The following is a 23,352-nucleotide window of genomic DNA, read 5'->3' on the forward strand; positions in this document are numbered from 1 at the left end:
GCAAGAGCCCTTGATCTCACTGGGCAGTTCTGGGCCTCGATCAAGCACTCATCAAGGGGCTTTGACACACATCCTGGGCAATATTCCCTCTCACTTTTCCCATCCATGAGCAGAATAAATTTTGTGGCGTGCACCAAGGCATGTGCAGATGTGCACCACCAGTAGAAACACCAGCTGCCAGCGGTGGGCGCCCTGCTAATCAGCTGGGTGGCATCTGAATCTCTCCTGGGTGGCTGAGCACAAGTGCCCAACTTAGAGGGCACACTGGCCCCGGGCTCTGCAGTGTGACCAGTGACTGATCCCGGAGAGGCTGCCCTGGGGCCCAGCAGTCAGACATGGGGCACGAGTATTTCAACCCTTTTATTGCAAGTGGCATTGCCAACCAGGGGGCCCCTCTGCGCAGGAGCCGGGCGGCGGCGGGGAGGAGTCCGGGCGGCAGAGGAGGGGTCACTCGGCGTGGGTCACAGCTCCGACGCGGGGATCAAGCAGGGTCCGCAGGAACGGTCCTGAGGTGGAAGGGCAGGTATGCAAGTCCCACAAGGTGCTTTTGTGGGGTGCTTCTTGGTCCCATTCGCTCCTCCCACCTGGCTCTGCACCCATTGGAAGCCTCAGCCCCACCTGCACCCCCACACCTGCAGCCCTTCCCCCCCTCCAGAGCCCTCTCCCTCCTCTTCCATTCCAACCTCTTGAGCATCACCAATCTCCTATCCTGGCAGGGACCCGACCCGGCTCTCCAGAGACAAACCCAGCGAATCCTGTTTTAAACAGAGTCGCAGTGGGGGGAGGAGGGAGGATATACCCTCCCCCCCTTAGCCCTGGGAGCAAGACTCTGGAGCCCTGGCCTGGATTTTCTCCAGGCTCCTCCTCCCCCTCCTCCAAATGTAGCAAAGCCACTGTGTCCACTTATGGCTGCAACACAGACTCAGCAGGGTTGTGGGGCAGATCCCATTAGCACAGGGGCGATATATAGATCTGCAAGGGACCTTGAGAGGCCATAGAGTTCACACCCCTGCCCTCAAAGTACCATCCCTGACAGATTTCCCCAGACCCCTCAAGGATTGAGCTCACAACCTTGGGTTCAGGGGATTAATGCTCAAACCACTGAGCTATCCCTCCCCCCAGTGAGCAAGTACCGGCCCTGGCAGGTCCCCACACCACGGTATTTAGCTGTGCCTCCACAGGTCCAGGGATTATGGCTCCCTTTTGGCCAGAGTATCAGGCTCCCTGTTGGCCAGGGTATCATGGCTCCCAATTGGCCGGGGATCTCGGCTCCCCTTTGGCCAGGGTATCATGGCTCCCCGTTGGCCAGGGTATCATGGCTCCCAATTGGCCGGGGATCTCGGCTCCCCATTGGCCAGGGTATCACGGCTCCCAATTGGTCGGGGATCTCGGCTCCCCGTTGGCCAGGGTATCACGGCTCCCCATTGGCCAGGGTATCATGGCTCCCAATTGGCCGGGGATCTCGGCTCCCCGTTGGCTTGGTATCACGGCTCCCCGTTGGCCAGGGTATCATGGCTCTCAATTGGCCGGGGATCTCGGCTCCCCATTGGCCAGGGTATCATGGCTCCTAATTGGCCGGGGATCTCGGCTCCCCGTTGGCCAGGGTATCACGGCTCCCAATTGGCCGGGGTCTTAGCTCCCTGTTGATGGGCAGTCACAGCTCCCTGTTGGCTGGGTATCACGGCTCCCAATTGGCTGGGGATCTCGGCTCCCTGTTGATGGGCGATCACAGCTCCCTGTTGGCCGGGAATCACAGCTCCCCATTGGCCAGGGATGGCCGTTCCCGGGCCAATGGGGGCTGCAATCACCCAGACCTGCGGAAGGGCAGGTAAATATAGCGGCAGGGGCTAACCCTGGGGAGCTGCTGCCGTGTTATTGCCCACCCCTGCATTAGTCGGACCAGGAGAGGGATCAGTGCTAAGTCCTTCGCTCTCCATCTCTGCAATGAGGTGATGGGGCTTTCCCGGGGGCAGCCTGGTTCCTACAGGCAGAGTAGCATGAATCTCACTTGCGGGCAACAAAATCGACGCATGGCACAGACAGGATGAGGCTGAGTCTTTCAGGTGGGGGAGGGGCAGAGGAGAGACAAGTGTGCAGTGTCCCGAAGGGCCCGTCCGCAGGCTGGCGGGACTCAGATGAATGGGGAATTGACGGGGGCTGGTGGCAGCTGCTCGGCTGGAAGAACCCGTCTGAAACTCCCTCTTTGTGCTGCAGGGACATGCTCCCGGCACCGGGCTGACCACAGTGGTCCCGAGCTCTGGCCGCCCGTGCGTCTTTCTGTGTCTGTGGTTCCCTGTGTCTGTGTGTTTGTGCATGCCCGGGCGGTAACGCATCTCTGCATGTATCTGTGCGCGCACGGGGGGTTTCTCTCTCCATGGATAGTGCATGTGCGCACACGGGTGTTTGGGTCTGTTTAATCCCGTTGCTCGCGGTGATGCCTGAGGGCCAACTAAGGAGGCGACCCCCCCCCCCCCCGCGCTAGGGGCTGTACAAACCCCGAGTAGCTGATGGTCTCTGCCCCCAAAGGCTTACAGTCAACAGACAACGAGCGACCCGGGCTGGGGGAAGACGCACGAGTAGAGTGCACAGTGAGTCGGCACGGCAGCCATGTGCATGGATCTCAGCCCTGGGACACTGCCCCGCCCCCCTCTCCGCTAGTCTCAGAGGTGGAGCTGGGAATTTCAGAGCGTCATCGTCTAGCTCCTTGTATCACCCCTCCCTGTAGTAGCTGAGCACCAGCCCTCTAGTGATGGGACTGGCAGGTCATGTGGTTTATTTTCTCTCTCATCCTCTACAGTAGAGAAATTCTGTGTCCGGCAGGGATTTTAGAAACCTGTGGATATGTCCCTGTCGCTCTGCCAGTGGGACCAAGCTCTCCTGGCACTTGGAGCAGAAAATTGGGGAGGTCTGTGAAGGCCGCCAGTCCTTGGGGAAGTTATTCCACCACCGGGGACTAGCCCCTGACACAGCTCCGCGGACGGCACAGACCCTTGTGGTGCAAAGGTCCACCGGGCCCAAGGCGCGTGAACTGTCCCCGTGATCCCCCTCGGGATAGAGTAGGCGTCTCGGACCAGCAGGAGAACCAGCGGGGAGGAGGCTGAACAAGCCTCATTTTCCATCTCTCGTCGTGTGATGAGGAACTCGGAGGAAGGCGCATGGTGCTGCCCCACTGGGGCAGTCGCTGGCGAGCTGGGGGGTGTGGTTACGCATGTTTCATGCCTTTTCCACAAGCAGGGACCGTGCAAGGAAGAGATGCAGGTGCAAACGGCATTCCGGTCTCGCCCGCGGTGGGCTGCCAGTGCTGCCGTGGGTGTGTTGTACACCTCACTGCTGGGCCCGTCTCGGTTCCTCCTGCCCTGGGCCATCGCTGAGTGGCCGAAAGCCGATCTCATGGCTTGAGCGTGAGCTAAGTCCAGGACTTGAGCGAGCTTTTACTCCTGCGGATGACGGTCTTAGCATGGCACCCCCCACTCCATAAGGCTCCACCAAGAGCCGCAGAGAGAGGCCAGAAGTATACAGAGAAGTGTGGCCTAGTGGTTTGAGTCCAGGCCTGGGAGCCAGAATTGGGTACGTCTCTATGGCAAACAAAAAGGCAAAACTCAGAGCAGTGAGCCGAGGTTTCATATCAGCAGACGTGGCCTCGCAGGGCTCACGCTAGGCCAATAAAAAGAGCGGTGCAAACGTTCTCCCGCTGGCTTTGACTCCGGGGAGGAAGGTGGGTTTCAGACTCTGACCAGGAACATTTAGCGCCTCACAATGAGTCTGTAAACCGAAGCTCATGGCTGCGGGTGTTTTCTGGCAGAAGCAGATGGACCCGAACCAGGAAGTTCCAACTCTCTGGCAAGTTACAGTACTTTTCCCACTTCGCACCTCAGTTTCCCCATCTGTAAAGTAGGCGAATCATCCGCATCGCCCCGGGTCCGGGGTGAAGATTCATGGGCTCATGTGAGCTGATGAGGAGACACGCTCAGTGTGTCGGCGTCAAAGCCGCCCAGGTCTGTGAGCCTATGTAACCCACGGAACCGTTTCCATACTGAGAGGTGGCTCTCGGGTCAAAAACAGCCTGTGATGAGTCTCTCCACTGTGTTTGTACCGGCTCCAGTTAAGAGTCTGGTGAAACCAGTACAGTACAACCCCACGTGTGACGCAGTATAAAGGCTTCAAACCGTATTGTTTGGTTCGTCTGCTATAGGATCATTGTGGTTTTGTCAGGGTTTACAGGTCCCATAGTACAAAACCCTTGTAAAGACGCACTCTTACCATCCCCCCTTTCCTCAGGTGCGTTCCCTCTCGGGCCCCGGAGCCCCGGCTGAGGGGCGGGGACAGGAGGGAAGGGAAAGTGACGATTTCACATCTCGAGGGAGCACCCCCGCCCCGTTGCTGCGGTCGGATGGGAAGGAGGCGTCCCCTCTGACTGGACTGGAGGAAGGAAATTGAAACTTCAGGCTTTCCTCTTCCACGAAGCGCTCTGGCCTCGCTGACCCGGAAGCTCCTTCCCCTGCGGGCCCCTTCGCAGGTCGCGTCCCTTTGACTCACCTTCCTGATCGGCCTCCACCCGTCCTGGGGTGCCTCTCCCCCGGCACGTCCACACAGGCCGCGTTCTGCCTCTGGCAGGCTTGCGTCATGACTCACCCGCTGAGTAATGGGGCCCTCGCAGCTTCCACTAGTTCATCCCAGGCCTCCTGGCTCTCTCCCGGAGGCTACTGACCTCAGCAAAAGCTGGGCAAACCGGAGCTGCTGGAACCCGAATGGGGAGAGGCCCTGTGAAGAACAGAAGGCCTGGCAGAGCCAGCCCAGTGATGCTAGACCCTTGGCACGTCTGTGGTCCAGCTCCGGTCGCCCAGTCTCTCAACCAGGACCGGCCCACAACATTTTGGCACCTGAGGCGGGGAGCTCAAATGACGCCCCCATGGCCCCTCGCTTGGGCCAAAACTTGGAAAGGTCTCAATTCTGCCTCCTGCCTGTTCTACTCCTCCCGTGGTTCTGCAGAGAGCATACATCTGCACCAGCAACAGACACAATTTTCTACACTCTGGGTCCTAGTGGCGCCTGGTGCCCCCCCCCCCCACTCTGGCACCTGAGGCGGCCTCATCCAGAGCCGGCCCAAGCTACGGGCTGACCGGGCTACCGCCCAGGGTGCCCCATTGTAGCCACACAGGGCTGCCGGACCGGGCGGGGACAGAGCCGCTCATGTGCTGGGCGCCCGGGGCCCAGGGGCACCACGCGCCCAGGGGTGGGACCATGGTCCCGGGGCTTGGGGCGCACGAATGACTCAGGCCGGCCCTGGCCGCCTCAGTTCACCTCATGGTAAGGCCAACCCTGGTCTCAAAGCACTTTACAGACATCGCCTTACCAGGTGGCCCTGTGCTCCACCCCTGTCTGCAAACTGAAGAGAATGACAGTTATCCACCTTGGCAAAGGGTTTTGAAATCGTCTAGTAAAAGCCACAATAAGCGAAAGCGAAAGCTCTTGTCCTCGTGCTGCGCCCAGGTTCCTCAGCAAGTAGGCGTTTAAAAGGTTGGCACCATTCTCTCCACTGGAGAGTGGGGAAACTGAGGCATGGAGCCGGTCACACAATGGGCCAGTGGCAAAGCCAGGAGTTGAATTCAGAAGTCCCGGTCTCCTGCTTTAACCAGTGACAGAAATAATAATATAGACAGGAACATAATATGCCAGGGATGGCCAACCCATGGCTCGCGAGCCGAATGCGGCTTTTCAAAGGAAAAATTGTGGCTCCCGCACCCTGTTCTGAGTTCCCCTGCTCTGACCTTTTTTCCTTGTCTGGGCTGGGTGCTGCTTGTGGCAGTGAGATCTGACCCTGTGGCTGATGGAAGATTGCTCTTAAAGGGGCAGCGTTTTTTTTTTTTTTGGCTCAACAATTTCTTTCTGTCGGCTCTTTGTGCTGTATCCACCACTATTTTGGCTCTTGTCTGTAAGGGGTTGGCCACCCCTGTAATATGCTTAGACTTCAGTAAGGCATTTGACTTAGGCCTGCATTGCAATCTGATAAAAAAAATGGTGCTGTATAAAATCACTGTTGGGACATGTCCGAAGTAATCGGGGTCTGGGATGGCTTAAATGGAGTAAAAGGTGGTTAACTGATAGATTGCCAAAAATAATGGTACGTGGGGAATCCTTATCCACTGGGAGTGTTTTGAGTGGGATCCCGTCTTGGCCAAACGCTGTTCAAGCTCTTTAGCGAAGAGCAGGAAGGGAAGATAAGATCACCGCTGGCAAAGTTTGCGGGGTAACAATGATACGGGCAGGGTATCCTTTGGTGGCAGGACTCATTTGAACCACATGTGTTATAACCCAGCCAAATGCCATGTTCTACATCTAGGCAGCAAAGATGCAGAGCACACACATAAGATGGGACCCGCATTACATAAGAACATAAGAACGGCCGTACTGGGTCAGACCAAAGGTCTATCTAGCCCAGTAGCCTGTCTGCCGACAGTGGCCAGCACCAGGTGCCCCAGAGAAGGTGGACCGAAGACAATGATCAAGTGATTTGTCTCCTGCCATCTCTCTCCAGCCTCTGACAAACAGAGGCCAGGGATACCAATTCTATCCCCTGGCTAATAGCCTTTTATGGACCTAACCTCCAGGAAATTATCTAGCTTCTGTTTAAACTCTGTTATAGTCCTAGCCTTCACAGCCTCCTCTGGCAAGGAGTTCCACAGGTTGACTACACGCTGTGTGAAGAAGAACTTTCTTATATTAGTTTTAAACCTGCTACCCATTCATTTCATTTGGAGGTAGGGGTCATGGGGGATAGTCCACGGCACATAAGCTCCCAGTGTGATGCATTAGTTATGAGGCTGAACATGCTTCTTGGACGTCTGAGCAGGGGAGTATCAAGTCGGAGGAAGGACATGGCGTTACCTCTGTAAACAGGATTAGTGGGATCATTCCTGGCTACTGCATACAGCTCTGGTGCCCACACTTCGCAACGGATGTTAAAAAACTGGACAGCGTTCAAGAGCCACAGGAATGATTCAGGCTCTGGGACTCCTGCCTTCTAGTGAGGTGCCCGAGAAGCTCCACCTATTTGGTTTATCGAAGCGACAGGGGAGAGGGGACAGCCTCCAGGTACCCACCCGAGGAAGAGATTTCTGATTTCTCATTAACTGAGCAGAAAGGGACGTGGTCAGATGCAGAGCTTGGAAGCTGTAGCTAGAGAAATTCAGGCTAGAAATAAGCCTCACATTGTTATCAGTGAAGGGAATCAGAGAATCAGAGAATATTAGAACTGGAAGGGACCTAGAATGGTCATCAAGTCCAGTCCCCTGCCCTAGTACCATCTGACCATCCCTGACAGGTGTCTGTCTAACCTGCTCTTAAATGTCTCCAGGGATGGAGATTCCACAACCTCCCTAGGCAACTTATTCCAGTGTTTCACCACCCGGAGAGTTAGGAAGTTTTTCCTAATGTTCAACCTCAACCTCCCTTGCTGCAATTTAAGCCCATTGCTTCTTGTCCTATCCTCAGAGGCCAAGGAGAACAATTTTTCTCCCTCCTCCTTGTAAAGACCTTTTAGATACCTGAAAACCGCTGTCATGTCCCCTCTCAGTCTTCTCTTTTCTAGACTAAACAAGCCCAGTTCTTTCAGCCTTCCCTCCTAGCTCATGTTCTCTAGACCTTTCTTGTTGAATTAACCACTGGAACCTACTTCGGGGTGTTGTGAATTCTCCATCCCCTTGAGGCTGCATGTCTAAGACACGCACTAGCTCAAAGGAGAAGTTATGGGCTCATTGCAGAAAGTCCTGGTCAGGGTCTGTGGCTTGCGTTACACAGGAAATCAGACCAGCTGGCCCTAATGTTCCCTTCCGGCCTTCCAGTCTGGGCCTGTCCTCACTCCACGTCTGCCGCGTCCCTCCTGTCTTTAGAAAGCGCGCCCGTGCACGGAGCAGCCATTGAGGGAAGAGTGAGAGGAGACCAAGCACCTGCAGATGCAAGTCCCAGAGGTCACTTTCAGTTCATACCAGGCTGCAGAAGTTCCTGAGCACCCACCAAAGCTTCGGCAAACGTCCCGGGCTCGCAGAATGAGGCAGGAAATCTCAGGGGACAAGGCTGTCCCATTGGACCATTTCCCAACCGCCCAAGCCCGATAGTCAGGGTGAGGGAGGTGGAGGCAGGGAGGCTCTCTGGGGGCCCATGGGAGATGGGTAGTGCATGGGGGGGGTGGAGAAAACAAATGCTGGGGGCACAAGCAGTGGAAATTGGACACTGGGGAGCTCCTCTCCTGGGAGCACATGGCGCAGGGGGCTAGAAAGGGAAGGAAATCAGTGGGGAAGAGGACAATCCCTCTCTCAGGTTTCTCTACTTCTGGCTGCCTGGACCCCTCCGACTGTGCCGATCAGATCAGCAGTGGTCATCTGGATACCCCCTTCACTGGGGCAAAGCCCAGGTCCTGAGAGGGGCTAAGCTGAGGAATAAGGCCCGTTACAGAGCGCTCTGGCTCTTCTGCACTTTGCATCACTCTGGCTCAGCCATCTGTCCCACCCCCCCCAGAGAAACGGAAGCAAGCGGCAGAGATGTTAAGTGGCTTGACCCAGGCCGCACAGTGGTGTCGGTGGCAGAGCCAGGATTCAAACCCGGGCGTTGCTAGTTTGTGGATCACTGTGCAGTCCTCTAGACAAACCCTATTGCCTGCTTGGGGGCCTGTGTGTGCTTCGGTGAGCACTGAGCTGGGTACACACTCCCCTAGTGTAGCCGGGGTGTTAACCAGATGGTTGGCTCCGGCCAAGGCTTAGGAAGCCAGGAGGGCATGCGGAGAGGAAGGGCTCTGGGGGGGACGCCAGCGGAGGCGGCTGGCTAGCAGCGATGAGGCCCAGAGCGGCAGGATGGGGACCGGCGGGGGATGTGGTGAGTGACTCACGGCGCGCAGGCAGGAAGCGCGGGAGGGGGGGGGAGCAGGGAGAAGAGAGGAATCTGGGGCAGGAAAGCGGCCTGCCATTTCCAGGGCTGCCAGGAAGCACGTCAGATGAAAGGCCTGGATGGAGCAGGATGAGCCGTTTGCTGTGACGGGGGAGAGGAAGCTGGGAAAGGAGCAAGAGCTGGCGGGGGGAGGGGAGGGGGCAGGCAGCTGTTCTCTCTCTCAGCCACACCTGCCCTCCCAGGACAGACAGACCCTGCAGCTCAGTCAGGGGATTATCCGCAGCCTCCTAAGGCACAAGCCAGGCGGCTTCACCCCATGTGTCCGTCCCCCCCCTTCTTTCTCAGGAAGCTCATGAGGGGCTCTTACCCTGAGGGTCCTACCGGCTGATCCCTTCCTGAGCATGATCCCAGCCTCGCTCTAGCTCCCTCCCCCTCAAAGGCGGCCATGCGGAGCCAGATGCCCCAGCGCGATCCAGCGGCAGAGCGGGGGATACATCTCCCAGGCCTGTGCTGTAACTACTAGGCCACGCTTCCTTCCCAACACCACAACCCTCCCTACTGCACCCGATCCTGGTTCGTGCTCGGTCTGAAGGCCACGGTGGCCTGTCCTTGCAGCAAAAATGAAACGCGATCCCTTTTGACCCATATGTGTTTAAACGCTCATGGGCGTGCTGGGCACAGGGAGGTAGAAACCTGCCCATGCCGCCAACACAACCCATTTCCCCGTGCTTCACTTCCCATCCCTAAACGGGTGTCTCTTGTTGCAATGTGGCCGTTCATTAGAGAGCTGCCACGCTCCGCCCCAGAAGTGGCTGCAGCCCAGTGAGGCGTTAAAGAAATTCCTGCACGTAGCAATCTACAGACGTGTGCGTCTCTCAGCCCACCCTGTCAGGATGTATGCCGGTGGCTGAGGTGCACTGTGAAGCTACCGTTGGGGAGGAGGGGGCGATGAGGAGCGGGTGGTGTGGGTTCGTGTCTTTTCACACAGTGTTTTCCTTAGCCTGGAAGCAGGAGATCGGGGGTGGGAGCTCAGATTTTGGTTTGGGCCTGGATCCAACATCCCACCCTCAAACAGGAGCGAGGGGCTGGATGTTGTTGTGATAGCAGGGACTCCGGGGGGGAGGAGAGAGCCCAGACTGCTCCCGCCAGCCAGCCGTGACTTGCAGCAGGTGCAGCCGCGGTGGCGAAAGGATCAAATGCAGCAGCCGTGGCCCCCATGTAAAATGACAACATGGAAATGTTGGGGAAGGGAGGGGGGCAGAGGCTGAGCATAATGGGGATATTCATAGCGGTGACTGCGAGAATGCAGCCCCTGATGGCTCCCGACACATGGAGCTGGGGTCTGCCCCAACGAGATACTGCCAGAGACTTCCCAGGCTTCCTGCGGGAAGCCAGCAAGAGGAAGACAGACGGGGGTGCCTGCTGCACGTGCTCAGTGATGTTCATGCCCTGGTATGTTTGCCCCATTCCTCCAGTTCTTCCTGGGGACACCAATCCATTTAGCTGCTCCTGGATCATTCACTCCTCTCACACCACAGCCCACGTGCCTGCGTCTGCGTGTGCTTATGCTGTGTAGGCCCAAGTGTGCACATAGCCGGTGCGCATGCACACCTACCCGTGTGAATGCACGCACAAGAGCATGTGTGTCTACGTGTGTGTGGATTCCAGCCCCAGAATGCTGCTCGTCTCCACGCACCATTGGCCTCTGAGATGGAGAAGGGGATGGTAGGGTCCCAGCTTAGGAGGTATTGGGTAGAACTGGCCAAGGTGAGAATCGGTTGGATGAGCCTCGTCTTTCCCTGCACTGAGAATCAGGGGCGAGGCTCTGTTGTGTCATGCTGGTGCAAGCAGAAATGTTTCCTAGCAAGCAGGCTGGGTAGGCCAAGGAGCTGTTGTCTTTTTTCCTCCTTCACCGCTAAGGCTGGGAATTGACAGAAAGCAACCAAAGTGTTCTAATGCTATTATATAAATTGCTGTGTGTGTGTGTGTGTGTGTGTGTGTGTGTAGTGGTCACTCATCTCAAATAAGGTATAATTTGATGTGGTGCAGACAAGGGCGATGAGCAAGATGGGAGTCCTGGAAAATCTCTCTCAGAGAGACTGAGATGACTAATGTGAACCCTAGAAAGGAGCCGAAGGAAAGGGTAAACATATATAAAATAATTAATCTTCTAGCGAAGGAAGCTTCTGTTCTCCCTGTCTCCCAACACAAAAACAAGGCGACATTTAATAAGATCGAAAGGGAGCAACATTCAAAACGCATCAAAGGAGTTTTTTTCACTCAAGATGGAATTAGACTGTGGAACTCACAGACACAGGATGTCACCGAAGCCAAACACTTGGCAAGATTCAAAGAGCGAAGGAATGGATGTTCAATAGGGAACCAAGAACATCCAGTTATAACAGTTAAGGAAAAAAAGAGCTTTGGAAGGAATAAAAAAGTCAGCATGCAGCGCTTAAACTGATCTCTCCCTGTTAGGGATCATTGTGAGGCCTTCGTTATCCCATATCTGCTATTGTGAGATTTTTGCACCTTCCTCTGAAGAATTTGGCACTGGTCAAATTCGGAGACTGGACATTGGACTCGAAAGGCATTGGGTCTGAGCCAGTCTGGTAATGCCCATGTTGGAAGGTGCATCAGATTGACAGCTCTATGGTGCTAAAGACGTCCTTACTCTAGATGTCTCAGGGGTAGCCAGGTTAGTCTGTAACTTTAAAAACGAGTAGTCCTGTAGCATCTTAGAGACTAACAAAAATACCTATAGTATCATGAGCTTTCGTGGGCAAAACCCACTTCCTCTGCTACTGTAGATGTGATGCACTGTTAGCGCTCCATGTAGCTGTTTGTGGTTCACCAGTATAAGGGATTCTTTGCCTGAGTCATTCCTAGATCTTGTGCAGCCGGCTCCTTTGCTCCCGGTTTCTGGTGGCCCATTGAGGAACGATGGTTCTGGACATTGCGAGAGCTGCTTTCCACACCGCCCGTGCAGCCTTGGCGTGGTGAAGGAAAGAGCTAAGTCCACTCAGTGGTAAATGCAGCTGGCAGAGCCCGGATCGCCACCTTTGGTGTTTGTTCAGAAACACATCCCATGGAGACTACACGTCCCAGCATGCAGTGCTCCAATTTGAAAGAAGGTTCTGGCAGGAGAGCTGGGGGCTGCTGGGATCTCTGGCTGTCACGGCCACGTGCCACGGGCCGACCTCACACATGCACGGAAGAGTGGCACACGCGTTCATCGTGTGCCTCCCTTCCTTGGCTCACTTCCTCCCCTGGGTGCCGGGGGAGTCCGCTGGCTTCAGATGTGTCGGATTAGGCCACTTGCTGGCAGAGGCGCCCCGGGGATGAAGAAATCGCAGGGGGCAGAGTTTCCGGTTGCATAAGTCTGCCCCTCATGTCAAGTCACGTTGGGAAAGCCTGACATGTCGCAAGGGGCAACAGGATTGTGCTGATCTGGACAGAGGATTTTCTTTGCTTGAGAAACGGAAACAGGGTCGCGGGGGGAGGAACTCGGTTCCCGGGCCAGCTCTGAAATCCCTCCTCAGGCAAACCTCCCCCTGACATCAAGGAGAGACGCTTTCAAAGCACTCAGGCACCGCTAGCTGTGTGGGGTCCCCAGGAAGGAAAGGGGGCAGTGAAGGTTTCAGATGGTAAGCTCTTTGGAGCAGCGATGGTCATTCACTGTGTGTCTATACAGCACCTAGCACAGCGGAGCCCCGATCGGGTTGAGACCAACGTTCCCTCTCATTTTTTCCACCCGTGTGCGGAATACATTTTGTTCTGTGCGCCACTGCATGTGCGGATGTGCACCGCCCATAGACACACATGCTGCCGGCTATGGGCGGCTGTGGATTCTCTGCCAATCAGCTGGCAGCACCTGAATCTCTCCTGGGCAGCCGACCAAGCGCTCAGCTTACAGGGAACCCTACTTGGGACCTCTAGGATGCTCCTGCTACATAACTATTCAGTAATAACAGGAAGAAGGTGGATCCTCCTCCCATTAGGGATGTGAACAAGTAACCAGTTAATTGGTTACCTGGAAAAATCACCCTTACTGGGTGATGCTTATTGGGTAACAGTTAATAAGTGTGAGGAGCAGGATCCCTGCAGGCTGAGGGCTGGAAGGGCCCCCGGCCGGGGATCCTGCTTAGTCAGTTAACTGGTTACACGTTAGGTTATCTGATTAAAAGGATTTCACATCCCTGCCTCCCGCAGGTGCCCAGCCAGCTCGCTGATGCCCCCAGCATGAACGAGTCGGGCTCCTGTTTGCTGGTCTCCCCGTGCTCCTGCTGGATTCAGAGGGTGGGGCCTGGGTCTGGTGTGGGGGGAACAGATGTCCCGATTTTATAGGGACAGTCCCGCTGTTGGGGGCTTTTTCTTATAGAGGCACCTGTGACCCTCCAGCCCTGGTCTGGATATGTCACACGTGCAAGCTGGTCACCCTGGCCCGGGGACAGGATCCTTATTTAACCTCCGACCTCCCAGAGCGGCGGCGGGCAGCCTGTGCCGGAGGAGTCAAAATTCACCAACGCACGTTGCCCAAGGGCCACAGTCCTACGTCATCAGCCCCCACCAACCCCCTGCCAGCTCCCAGCACTTCCTGCTGGCTGGCAGCCCCGCCACTCAGCCCCACCCCGCCCCCTGCCTCCTATGCCCTCCCTGATGCAATCAGCTGTTTTATAGTGTGCAGGAGCTCCCTGGGTAGGGAATGGGGAGGGGGGGCAGGGCAGGGTCCTGGGGAGAAGGAATGGAGTGGGGGCAAGGCCGGGAGTTGAGCAATGAGAACCCCCCCAGTACTGGGGTGACACATAGGGGATAGTCCAGGGGGGCAGGTGCCCCCCAACGCCATGGGCGGGAGCAGCAAGGGGCTGGCCAGCAGCCAGCGGGGGTGGGGGGACCTGGCACCCACAGCAGGGGTTCAGGCCCCCCCATATTCCCGCCACCGCTGCTGGTAAGTGGAGCAGCGCGGCCCCAGCTGGTTTTGCTCTCCCGGTGCCTCGCTAACTCCCCGGGGGGGGGGGGTACGTCACTCTGCTTCCCCCCCCCCCAGGCCGCATCACTCAGGGGAGGGGCAGGAGAAGAGGTGGAGCAAGGGGCGGGGAAGAGTTGTGGGGGGGCGGAGCATGGGCAGGGAGAGGCGGGGCTTAGGGCGGTGCTGGTTTGCCCTGGCCCTTCCCCGGACTGGGGGGAGGTCATGTGACCAGTGTTCCCCCCACCCCACCGTGTCTCCCCTCACCAGTCGCCCCTGCCTCAGCGCGCTGGAAAGTTGGCGCCTATAACTCCAGCCCCAGAGTCGGCACCAGAATGTCCGAATCGCCGCACGGGCGCCCAGCCCCGTCCCGTTTAGCCCCCAGCTTTCTCTGACTCCCGCTCCCCCCGAGGGGATAACTCATCCCCTTACCTGGGTGGGCGGCACGGGGGACCCCTGCGGGGTGACGGGTCACAGGCTCAGGAAGCGGCGAGCTCGCTTGCCCAGGTAGTAATGGTTGAGAATTTGCCAACGATATTTCCACCTGCAGAAGGGAAATGCGGGGGGGGGGGGGGGGGGACACGGGACGAGAGGGGTGACAGGCTGAGGCCAGCAGCGAGACGAGTCACAGGCCAAAGAGATCGGGCAGGACACGCTGGAGCCTTGCTCCTCCCTGGCACGGGGGCCCATGTGGGCAGACTTCTCCCCCCGCCCCTGGAGAACGGGAGAAGAGCTGCCATGCCAGGGACATCTGTTAACAGGTTAATCCGCTGTTGCTAGGTAACCCGGTCCCACCGTCAAGCTGCCTTCTGCCGTGTGTTCCACTGGAGGAATGCCTTGCCCCTCCGCCTGTTGTCTACCATTTCCGCTGGGATCGCTCTGCTGGGGGGCCAGGAGTCGTGACCCCAACCTGACATCGCTGCCGTGGCAGAAGCTCTCAGGGGAGATGCCCTGGCTTGTTTGGCTCAGGGTGATGGGGGTGGCGGAAGACGCTCTCCCAGTAAAAGCACAGCTTGGCCGGTGTAAGCTGCCTCCCGCCAGGAGGCCTTTGCCTCTGTAGTATTCCCACCCGGGGAAAGACGTGACCTTAGTCTTAGCCTTGTGAGGATGAGCGAATGAATGGCCAGCTGTCTTGAGCGAAGTTGAACTAAGCTCCTTACCAGGCGGTTGTTATCCAACACAACCAGAGGAGGCAAGAATAAACATTTACCCAGCCACTGATGAGTTTACACTGTAGTATAAATAGGGACACACTCATTTAACACACGCCACGGTACCCGGACGAGGGAAAATACAGGCCCCAGCTCATAGCGCAGCGATGGGCAGCCTCGGCTAGCGAGGCCTCCTTCATCTCAGAGGGCTGCAAAATTGTCCTAACCAAGAGTCGCCGGGAGTTTTGCTCACTTTGTTTCCAAGCGCCCTTTTCCGGAGGATCTTATTCCTTATACTTCAAAGTAGGAATAAGATCCTCCGGAAAAGGGCGCTTTTTCCGGAGGATCGGGGCCAGTGTAGACGCTCTTTTCCGGCTTTTCTAAAAGCCGGAAAAAAGCGGCGGACATTTTTATTTAAATGCCGCGGGGGATATTTAAATCCCCCGCGGATTTCCCTATTACGATCTCTGAAATTAACATGCCCCTTTCGGAAAAGGGGCCAGTGTAGACGTAGCCTTGTTGTTTTTTCTAGCGTCCTAGGGCCGCTTCACAGCTGGGGCATTGTGTGGTTTATTTGCTACAGATCACTGGGGGTTATTTACACAGAAGTCAATTCGCAAGTGATTGAACTGTTTTAACGAAGATGACGTCCCAGGGATTCGAGGCCTGTGGGTGAGTGGGGGTTACACGTGCCTCCAAAAGGATGAAACACCTACCCTAAGCTCCAGCAGGAACCCACGCACCATCCTGGTGCTTTTGTCATTGGCATCAGTTTCCTTGGCAACCCAAACCTGGATGCTTCAGTCCCCCCCCCCGCCCCCCCCCCTCCGGGTTCGTTGTCCCACTAACCCGCTGTCCTTTGGGTCTGGAATTCTCTTGGCAGCAGCTGAAGGCTGAAATTCTCTCGGGGAAGGAGGGCGCGTTTTGGAGTTGTGGGCAGCTAAGGCCTCAGATTTCTCAACAGACACGGGGACGCAGGCTGTTAAATATTTATAGGAGCGGGAGGGAGCCAGCTTGGTAAAGTTCCCTCTCTATTTACTCTTCCATTTTTATTCCCTTTCTCCCCCTCAAGTCCATCTGGTCTCCTCAGGCCACGCCTTGTGCTGTAATTCTATAAATCACCATCTGTTCTTGTAAGGGGGAGTGTTTTCTTTTTCACTGGCTTGTGTCTGCAGCCTCTGAGATGACAGCATGCGCCATTCCCTGCCCGGAGTCTTACCCCGGGGGGCTTCCGAGCCATACTTTGGAACTGCGCTGTAACGGGGGGGAGAGGAGGGGTAGGGTTGCCTGGGGTCCGTTTTTGAACTGGACAGTCCAGTATTGGAGCTTTCTGTTCGGGAAACAAATTGAGACAATAGAAATGAGACTGTATAAATGTCCGGTATTTTCTAAACAAGATGTAATGTCGATTGGATGTAATGTCAAGTGTTAAAACCATCTGGCAACCCTGGGGGGGGGGTTCCCCGGATCAGGGAACTGGGCCCCCTGGAAAAGTCCACGTTGCACCAGGAACCCCGCCTGGTTCACATGAGAGACCCAAGTCCAGGCAAGAGGGAAGCTGACTGCTCCTTTACGGGCCTGAAGCTAAAACGCTGGTGGTCCCTTCAGGTGAAGTGGGTGCAAATCAGGGAAGGGCTGAGAAAAGTCTGCCTTTTTGAAACAGAAGCCCGGAGGCACCGAGCAATGTAGCAGGGATTAAGACACGACATTTTCACTCCTGGAGGCAAGGGGTTACCGCAGGTCAGGCTGAGGCGAGAAATGTAGAATCGGGGAATGACTTCTCTCCCCACGAACAGAACCACAAGCCTAACTCCCAGCCTGGATGCTGCCTGCTAGGGCTAGAGGGGCAAGGGGGTTATTCAGCGATTTGGCCATAGAAGGATGCTAGGTCCTTCCATAGCTTGGCATTGATTTCTGGTCCGGCGGTCGTACCCCCGGGCCTTGTGACGGCCTTCATAGTTTTGAGGGCTCCTGGGAGCCTAAAGAGAGGCCGGCGGGCGCCTTTGTGCCCCCTTGCCAGCCCTGGCAGTTCCTCAAGCCTTGACGAAAGCCGAGACAGATGGCGAGAGAGCAGCCCGGGCCTCAGCTGGGACCAGAACGCATGAAAATGGCAGAGAAAAGGCCGCGGCTCCTGTTACAGAAAGAAACATCCAGGACCCACGGGATGGGTGGGCATGCTGGCGGAGGGTGAGAATGAAAGAAGGCAGCGAGAAAAGGGGAGGTGGTAAAAGGGAGAAAAAAGATTAAGAGCAGGCAGGAAGGAGAAGGGCATAAGCCAGGGTGGGGAGAGGGACGAGGAAAGCAAAGAACCGACATGCGAAGCACTTTGTTTTTCTCTTCCTTTCAGTCTCTCTCGCCCCCCCCCACCCGCGCCCATTTGTCAGTCAGCCCCGCACCTGTTTGATTGCTTTATTATTAGCTTTCCTTCTCGCTGATTGTCTTAATTCTGGTGTGTGGTTTAGAAACAAAAGACCCGGCTCTCTGAATCTGCTATTAAAGCCGACTGTTTAGCTGTGTTTCTTCCTAAGCCAAGGGCTGGTTGGGGCTGTCCCAAGAGCCGTTCTCTCCAGGAGCAAAGGCACTCGAAACAAATTATTCTGAATGTATTCTAATTAGTTTTCTCCTCCCCTCCCCCTCGCCTGCTCCCACAAAATGAATTTGTTTGGGTGGCAAAATGAGCGTGTGTGTGTAATTAGTAATAAGGATCTACACATGCTGACTCCAGTTTGGCAGCTACATGTGGCGCTGCTGTTTGAATTATTAGGGTGACTTGAGGTGAGATTTACCCAACCAAATTCTACCCCATTCCTTTGTGGGCAGGGAATTTGTCCCTCCACTTTGCATCAATCTGTCATATGTGTCTGTGGGTTTGCAGGCCACTGCCTTCATCTAGATGGAATCAGCACAGCTCAGGTGTGTGTCATAAGCCCTATATTGCTAACAGCTCCAGGGAGAGCCTGGCCCTTTTGAAATATGGCAATATGATGTTCCATGGAGTTGTTATGAGATATCTATGGGCTGATTCTTCCCCCACAAGGAAAACAACTGATCTTCCCTTGGAAGATGTCGGGATGCAGCATCCACGCTCAAAGCCTGCACTTTGACTGTACCCTTTATCTCTTCTCACCCAGCACTAGAGAAGCAAAGCTTGGATCCTGCTCTGGATCTAATGCCCCTAAGATGAGGAGGGTGTTTCATCTGGAGGCTAGGCTGAAGCCTTTTTCTGCCCTGAATATGAAGCTTTCCATGAAAGCGCTGTGCTGTGAACTTCCAGCATCAAAAAAATCAAAGCTAGAGCCACCGTTGTCCTTTGCTGCTGTAGCATCCCACATTAATCTCAATGGGCAAAGCTGGAACTGGGGCAGAGAGCTTAAAAGTAAGACGCATTAGTCAACAAGAGATGAAGACTCAGAGTGAAAGGGGAAGCTAAACAGCACTACCGTAGTACATTCTGCGGCATTCCCTGCCCTCAGTCTGGTTCCCGGAGCCAGAGAACTCAGGAAGACCCTGCAAATCTTTTTAGCCGTCTGAGTCCATTAAAACTCTGGCTAAATCAGTCTCTCTAGTCTTCAACAAAGGCAATAGATTGCCACTAGAATAACAATAATGTGCCGCACCTTTCGCAGTGCTTCACAAAGGAGCAAATTCATTCATAGGTGGGGAAACTGAGGCACCGTGGGGAGACCTTACTTACAGTCACACAGCGACACTACGGCTGTGTTATGGTTAGAATCCAGTTCTCTTGGCAACCAGTCCTATCCCTGGAACATCTTGCTGTTTTGTTTTTAATGGCACATTTTAAAAAAAAGCATAACCACAAAGGCAAAAAAACCAAAGCGCGTTTCTGATTCTCTCCTGTCGGACACAGGAGAGAAAGTGGAGTGAGTCCCCCAGGGAAAGGGAAAGGGTGAGAGAGAGACAGAAAGAGATGATGTATACTTAGACTGTGAGTGCTTTGGTGCAAGGACTTTCTCTCTCTTCCGCGTCTGTCCAGTACCTGCTCTGTGATTGGAGTTCCTAGGTGCAACCTCAGCACAAATCATAACAAAACCATGTTTGGAGAGTGAGAAAAACAAGGAACCAGGGATCTGTTCCTATTCCAGGGCTAGGGGACCTTTTCTGAGTCGGGGGCCACTGACCCACAGAAAAATCAGTCGAGGAGCCACACACACATCAGAAGCAAAAACAAAAAAACAAAACCCGCGCCGACTGTGGTCCCTGAGAAGGGGAAAGACTCTCTCCACATTCCCCTCGCACACCAGAGTCTGGGGGGACCCAGGCGAGTAGATTTTATGTGCCCCATGGTGGGATGGCAGAAGGATTGGAGCGTGCCTGCATGGACTCCCCCATGCTGGGAGGGAGCCTTGAGCCTCAGGGGCCGGATCCAAGCAAGCCAGGGGCCAGAAGTGGCCCCCGGGGTCTTATGTTTCCCACCCCTGTCCTATAACCTGTTCCACCGTCAAAAACAGAGCAACTGCAGAGGGCAAACTCCAGACCCTGTAATTAAACAAGGCCCAAGTGCCTGCCCAAATTCCCCCCAGCTTCCGAACGGTGAGAACCTGTGTTTGTGATCGTCGGCATGCGTGTTACCTGCTGGAACCAGGACCTTTCCCTCCCTGGTACATCAGGTGCCTTGTGGCTCCTTTGATGATGCTATTGCTATTTCTGGCTGACTGGGGGGGTGTTGCTTGGTGTACAAAGCCTCCGCCTGGCCCTGCACATGGGCACGCGCTCTCTTTTTAAACCTGACCCATCCCAGGAGCACCTAGGAATTCCTAGGCGTGGATCAGCTGTCAGATGTGGCCGTGGCTTTCTTTTCCGACCGGCAGGCCCTGCTCCCTGGCTCTGGGGGCCACGGAACCAGGGGCGTCGGGACGTGGCAATTCAACCACAGGCGCACCAAGCAAGCAGGACTCTAGGCAATCCGGTTGGCACCAAGTCTCAGCCAACTTCTCCCCTTTAACTTTCCCCTGCCAGCTGTCAAGGGACAAGCCTTCCCAGCCAATGAAATACAAGCGACAAGCATGACCTCATCGGAGCAAACACTCATTGGGGGAGCCTATAGGAAGGCCAGGACACTGTTACCCAGCAACTACTGAGAGCTGATTAACCCTTTCCCAGTCGTGTGAATGGCCCATCTCCCTTTCTCGCCAGGTTTCTTTTAGCCAAGCAAGCCCTTGTGCCTGTCTAGCCAGGGAGAGGGTCTCTAAAGGAACAGGAGGGAGCAGGGGAGGGTGAGAAGATGAGGGGGGGACAGGCCCAGCTTGCAAAGGAAGCACACAACCGGTCCCCGCCCTCCGGCCCCCGAAACCCTGCCGAACCTATCTGGGCGTGAGCCCGGCGGAGGGTAAATAAACCCTGCCCTAGCACATCCGGGATTTAGCTTCGTTCACCGTCTCCACCATGCAGAGCCAACGCGACCGGCATCCGGGCAGAGAGCCGTTACTAGCTCCCGCGGGGATAATCCTCGTGCGTTGCAGAGCCCCAGAGTCTGGTGTGGGGAGGCCCCCGTGGCTTCCCCGCTTTGCTGAGCCTCTTCTGCCCCTCGCCTCCATGTGAGAGTGGGCCGGGATCCCACGCCAGAGCTGTTTTCCCGCGTCTCCCACAGCCTCCTGCACTGGGCAACAGACTCTTGTGGCTGGGGGGGGGGGCGCACCCCAGCTTACCACCCCCCGCTAGCTCCCCTCAGAGAGCATCCCCCTCCCACTCTGGCAGCAGTTAGCTTGCCCAGAGCAGCGGCCGTCTGCAGAATCCACAGTGCTTTGCCACTCCTCTGCTGGGGAAACTGAGGCCCAGCGCCTGATACGTTCAAGACAGCTCCTAATAGAACTGGCTCTTGTTCTCCAGCGGTAACCCCTAACCCCCACTGCTTGCGGGTCTGGTTCTATCCGCTCTGTCCCAAGGGACTGGTCCGGCGCGGGCATCCTGGGCTGTGGTTCTGTTCCAAATCGCTGTCCTGGGAGCTCCCCCCCCTCCCCATGTCTCCCTCTTCCCCCTGCAAAGCACAAGGCTGTGCTGGGGGCCGTACTTACACCAGGTTGTGTTTGTATCCGCAGCAGCTCGGCCAGTGGGCAGACTCTATGTCGGAAAGGCCTGTGTTGCCAGGGAGGATAAGCTGCCGCCGCCAGGGCGTGGCCCAGGTGCTGCCGGAGGAATGGCGCCTCTGCGGGCTGAGCCAGTAATCCTGCAGGCCCTGGCGGATGGAATACACAGGGCGCAGCCGGGAAAGATTCTTTCTCACATACGTTGGCAGCTCCACTTCATTTCTGAGGGGTAGCAGGGCCCTCGGCTGGCTGCCTCGAGAGAGAGAGAGAGAGAGAGAGAGAGAGAGAGAGAGAGGATATCACAAGGGTTCTCCCGGGAAATCTCCGTCGTGGAGTTGCACCTTGGATTGGCGCTTTCTCCCCAGGGAGAGGCCCACCCCAGCGCAGACGTTTCGGGGAGCAGAACGTGGGTTTGAGTCAGATTTGCCCTCAATTGCGGACGGGCCAACCCTGGGACAGAACTCCTCGCCTCTGGCACGGCCTAAACGCCTTTCCCCCAAAGCACTCTGCAAATTATAGAGGGGTCATTTCATCGAGCAGGGAAATGCAGCCACTTCTGGGCTGCAGCGGCCGACTGATGCGTTCAGCAGTGGTGCGGGGGGAGTTTGGGGAGGCAGAACGGAACCGCCTGTGACAGAATCTGGCTGGGATCTCCGCTTTAGAGAGCTCAGCTGTCTCCAGTTGGTTCAGCAAAAATGGTTCCTTTCCTGCTGCAAATCTCTGAGAGAGACAGCCCCGGGCTTGCGCCAGAGATGGATTGTGTTTGGAGTTTGCGAAGGCTGCGAGGGAAGCGGAATCTGACAGGAGAAGAACACCCGGGAAGGGGCTCAGATTCAAGTTCTCCGAGGAGCAGAACCAAACTGCATCCCCGAAAGCGAATTTTGGGGCAGGGAAAGGCTGAGTTACAGGGTTGCAATGTCCTGTGCCTACATCAGGCAGAAGCAGCCCTCTTTTTGGGGCAGGAGGGGATCTGGTAGCCCAGCCTTTACAGTGCTGTGGGCTGGCTGCTAATTTTAGGGCACACCCTTGAGCCATGTGCACAGTCAGTGCCGGCAAAGTCACACTGTGCAGAGGACGCCCTTAGAGCAGGTTTCAGGCATGTGCCGAAATTCACCGTAATGCACGACAACGTCTGTACAATCAAGGCAGCTGTTGCTGGGGGAAGGGGTGGCTGGAAGCGGCCTGCGGACCGCCATCTGGACCAGCTGTTTTCTAGCCTCCCAGTCCCGCGATCCCACATGGCTGTGAAAACAAGGTGAGCGCACGTACCGGGAGAGGATATAATTCGCCACGTACAGCGCCGTCTCGGGAAACATCATCCTGTCTTCTCTTGGGTCCGGCCAGCCGCTCTCTGGGTCTGAGTAGCTTGTCCGTGCCTTTGATAGACCCACGCCGCAGACCGATCTTTATATATAGTGACTGAGCGAGGAGTGACTGCAGCCTCCTGCCAGGGCTCCAGTTCTCTGAAAAGTTATACTCCCTCAGGTCTTCCTCAGGGCCGGGACATGCCTCAGACAGACCTAAATAAAGTCAAATAAGAATAGCCCTGCACCGGGTCAGTAAACCAGGATGGGGTGGGGAGTGTGCCAAGCGTAGCCCCCTCCCCCTACTGCCCAGGGTCTCTTGTAGGTAGGCAGTGAGTTTCAAACACACCTTTGTCACACCATGCATCGTTAACCTCTGGAACTCCTTGCCAGGGGATGGTGCGCAGGCCAAAAATGTAACAGATTCAAAAAAGAACCAGAGAAGCTCCTGGAGGATAGGTTCATCAATGACTGTTAGCCAAGATGGTCAGGGAGTCCCTGAGAGGACTGGACGATAGGATGGGTCACTCAAAATTGCCCTGTTCAGATCATTCCCTCTGAAGCATCTGTCCCTGACGTCTGTCAGCAGAACATTGGACTAGAGGGAGCATTGCTCTGACCTAATGTGGCTGTTCTCCTTCTGGACTCTGGTTCAGTCAGAACCTGGGCAGCAGCAGGAAGTTCTGCCTTTGCCAGCCCCATTCACACAGTTTAGTGCCAGGCTAGAAACCCCAGTGATGGGCTCATTAGAAATGGATTGCTAGCAGCATTCCCTGTAAACTGGGCCACTCAGGAGAGATTCAGGTGTCGCCCAACTGATTAGCAAAATGCCCACAGCCAGCAGCATGTGTGTGGTGGTGCACATCCCCACATACCTCAGTGCACAGAACAAAATTTATTCGGCACAAAGATGGAAAACTGATGGATAGCCTGGTTAAATCCAGGCATTGGCAACTGCTCTTACAGGGCTGGAAAGCAACTCCGAGGGAGGCCGGAGCACCTAAGCG

At 55.9% G+C, this 23,352-nt stretch overlaps 1 protein-coding gene across 1 annotated transcript; it reads right to left on the reverse strand.

Moving 5' to 3' along the window:
• Nucleotides 1–341: 341 nt before the first annotated feature.
• Nucleotides 342–22,513, reverse strand: LOC149521417 (uncharacterized). The gene is made up of 4 exons (XM_089773448.1): nt 22,311–22,513; nt 21,030–21,290; nt 14,279–14,390; nt 342–506 (listed from the first exon to the last, which is right to left on the reverse strand). The coding sequence occupies exons 1-3, from the start codon at nt 22,358–22,360 to the stop codon at nt 14,318–14,320; spliced, it is 384 nt and encodes a 127-aa protein (XP_089629574.1). The 5' UTR covers nt 22,361–22,513; the 3' UTR covers nt 342–506; nt 14,279–14,317.
• Nucleotides 22,514–23,352: the final 839 nt, after the last annotated feature.

The sequence above is a fragment of the Pelodiscus sinensis genome, chromosome 26, assembly GCF_052426305.1.
Source record: "Pelodiscus sinensis isolate ZL-2025 chromosome 26, ASM5242630v1, whole genome shotgun sequence".
NCBI lineage: Eukaryota > Metazoa > Chordata > Testudines > Trionychidae > Pelodiscus > Pelodiscus sinensis.

What these genes read in the sequence shown, in the direction of transcription:
- LOC149521417 (XM_089773448.1), bottom strand. Translation starts at nt 22,360, where the DNA reads ATGATGTTTCCCGAGACGGCGCTGTACGTGGCGAATTATATCCTCTCC. An exon ending in GCGAATTATATCCTCTCCCG is followed by an intron (nt 21,291 to 22,310) that starts GTACGTGCGCTC and finishes CTCTCGAGGCAG; the next exon opens with CCAGCCGAGGGCCCTGCTAC. An exon ending in GGATACAAACACAACCTGGT is followed by an intron (nt 14,391 to 21,029) that starts GTAAGTACGGCC and finishes TCCCTTCTGCAG; the next exon opens with GTGGAAATATCGTTGGCAAA.